This window comes from Charadrius vociferus, unplaced genomic scaffold (genome assembly GCF_000708025.1).
Source record: "Charadrius vociferus isolate BGI_N301 unplaced genomic scaffold, ASM70802v2 scaffold600, whole genome shotgun sequence".
Taxonomy (NCBI): Eukaryota; Metazoa; Chordata; class Aves; order Charadriiformes; family Charadriidae; genus Charadrius; species Charadrius vociferus.
The window spans coordinates 1,527,243-1,529,974 of record NW_009646404.1 but is presented as its reverse complement, the minus strand read 5'-3'; the positions used below and the strand labels follow the sequence as shown (position 1 = coordinate 1,529,974).

Genomic DNA, 2,732 nt, shown 5'->3' with positions numbered 1-2,732 from the left:
CTTCTCAGCGCCGCCACGCTCCTGCATCCCGGCCCCGGCAGCCTTTGCCATCCCCGGGCACAAAGGTTGGGTGCAGGCAGCGCTGATTTTCTGCCCACCTCCAGAAGGAGGAGGGGGCTGCCCTCTCGCTGGGTGCCGGCGGTTGGCACACGCCGGGGCTGGCATCCTCCTCCGCCCTGGCGCTGCGCTCGTGGCGGTGCCAGGCGGCACGGGGGTGCATGGGAGCCGGGGTGCCCCATAATGCAATTGGGGAGGAGAGACGCCGCGTAATTGCGGTAATTGCGGAAGGAGCCGCTGTAATTTCTTTTGCAGATGGCAGCTGGTGTAGGAACGGGGGATGAAAGGCTGAGCACAGGCTCCGGCAGAAACTGTCTGCTGGGTGACGCGCCTGTGCCAGCGACTGGGGCGGGTGGTAGGACCCCCTTCCCGGCTGCAGGCTGAGCTCAGGCACTTTCCTTACGATGATAATGACTTCACCACTGATGAGGATGGAGCGGCCCCGGCTGCCACACAGCCCTGAGGTCCCCGGTAGTCTGGCCATGCCCTTGCCCTCCATCCTGCCCGGCTCTGCCCTCCCTGGGAGCCCAGCATCTCCGCTTGCTGTGCCAGCGGGGCTGCCGGTGCCCCCATCCTCTGCACAGGGGATCCCCTGGGGCTGGGACAGACCCCGGAGCCAGCGGTGGCCGGGTGCCCTCTGCAGCCCTGCAGGAGGGAACTGTGCCTGTCTTGTCCTGCTGGGAGGGGACGCCCTGCCAGCCCCACGCTGGGGACACGGCCTCCCGGTGCTGCGCCTGGCCCGGCTCCTTCCTCACCATCACCTTCTGCTTCGCTTGCAGGAGCCTGATGCCACGAACGCTTGACAGCCAGATCACAGTGGAGAAGACTCCCAGCTACTTTGTCACCAAGGAGGCACCACGGCGGATCTTCAACATGTCCCGGGACACAAAGCTGATCGTGGTGGTGAGGAACCCGGTCACCCGGGCCATCTCGGACTACACACAGACGCTCTCCAAGAAGCCGGACATCCCCACCTTCGAGGGGCTGTCCTTCCGCAACCGCAGCCTGGGGCTGGTGGACACGTCCTGGAACGCCATCCGCATTGGGATGTACGCTGTGCACCTGGAGAGCTGGCTCCAGTACTTCCCTCTCTCCCAGATCCACTTTGTCAGCGGGGAGAAGCTGATCACAGACCCGGCCGGGGAGATGGGCAAAGTCCAGGACTTCCTGGGTATCAAACGGGTTATCACAGACAAGCACTTCTACTTCAACAAGACAAAAGGCTTTCCTTGCCTGAAAAAGTCAGAGAGCAGCGGCTTGCCTCGCTGCCTGGGCAAGTCCAAAGGCAGGACTCATGTGCAGATAGACCCTGAGGTGATCGAGCAGCTTCGGGACTTTTATAGACCTTATAATATCAAATTCTATGAAACAGTCGGGCAGGACTTCAGGTGGGAATAAGCATCTGGGAGCAGAGCTGCGGTGACGTGAGGCTGCAGTCTTCCATGAGGGGGGCCCAGGAGGGCTGGAGCCGGGACCCCCCGGCCAGCCTGTCCTGCCCAGAATCCACGAGCAGAGGTGGGCGAGGGGCTTCCCCGGCCCTCGGGAGGCCAGTGTGCTCCAGGGTGAGCCGAGGTGGGGGAAGACACAGAGTCCCGCCGCAGCCACTGAGGGATGCGTGCCCAGCAGGCGCTGCCCGCCCCAGCAGGTCAGCAGTGCCGTGGCTCGCTCCGTGGGGTCCCATTTGCTTTTACTGCCACGTGGTCACCGGGGCCATGGTGATGGCCCCATCCTGCAGCCTACGTGCAGGCTGCTCCAAGGCACATCCCTCCTCTGTGTCCCAAAGCAAACGGGCGCTCCCGGAGACTCCCGTCACCGCGGGCAGTGGCCGCGGGGCTGTCCCTGTGGGTCCACATCCCACCATGGTGGTGGGGCAGGCAGAGCTCCGGCCACTCCGCTTTGCCTTTCGTCACTTAAGCGCAGTGTGTAACCATGAGGACAGTGAGATGTATCTGCTTGAAAAAGAAGTCTATGAAAAATGTTGTACTGATATTTTGTCCTGTGAATAAAGCACAGAATCCTGCTGTTACGGGTACTTTAGTGGCACTAGTTTCCTTGTTCAGCATGTGATCCCTTTGTGTAAATAAAAGCGGCTACCACCGGTCCGTATGCATGGGCTTTTCTTAGGGCAAGGCTGGGCAGCCCTGTGCTGCACCGCTGCCGGCGCAGAGCTCCCCCTGCGCCCACGGGTCTGGCGAGGCAGCAGACGCGGGGCTCGGGCAGGACGGCAGGTCAGCCCCTCACGGCGAGGAGGGGACCCGTGGCACAGCCCTTCATAGGGGTGACGGCACCGCTCGGGAGTGCCAGAGGACCCCGGGGTTAATGCCGCCTCCTGCCAGGCGCGGGGGTGGACGACAGGCTGCATTAGACACAAGCAGCAGTAATTTGCGGTTGAACTTAATGGGCTGTTCTGTAGGAGCCAACAATTACACTGAAATGTCAAGTGCTGCACGCTTTGCTAGATGGCCCCCCCAGCCTGTGCACGGCTCCCATTGCGCTGGTCACGGTCGTCCTTTGATTTACCTCCCCGGCGGCTGCAGCCGGCCCCGGCGGAGGTGCTGCACCGTGGGCAGGCAGTGCAGGCAGGGACAGGCAGCCCGGACAGTCACCGTCCCCTCCCACCCTGCATCAGCTGCATGAAGCAGAGCAGCCGCTGCAGCCGGGCGGTGGGGACGGGG

General features: G+C 63.1%; 2 protein-coding genes across 2 annotated transcripts in view; one reads left to right on the top strand and one right to left on the bottom strand.

Moving 5' to 3' along the window:
* HS3ST4 (heparan sulfate (glucosamine) 3-O-sulfotransferase 4) overlaps positions 1-220 on the bottom strand; it is a 174,150-nt gene extending 173,930 nt beyond the window's left edge. Inside the window, exon 1 of the mRNA XM_009895253.1 lies at positions 99-220. Coding sequence (XP_009893555.1) covers positions 99-220 — 122 coding nt within the window. The remainder of the gene's footprint in view (positions 1-98) is intronic.
* A 615-nt stretch (positions 221-835) lies between these two features.
* On the top strand, positions 836-1,496 carry HS3ST2 (heparan sulfate (glucosamine) 3-O-sulfotransferase 2). Its single transcript, XM_009894788.1, has one exon. The coding sequence runs from the start codon at positions 844-846 to the stop codon at positions 1,453-1,455; it is 612 nt and encodes a 203-aa protein (XP_009893090.1). The 5' UTR covers positions 836-843; the 3' UTR covers positions 1,456-1,496.
* The last annotated feature ends 1,236 nt before the right edge of the window (positions 1,497-2,732 follow it).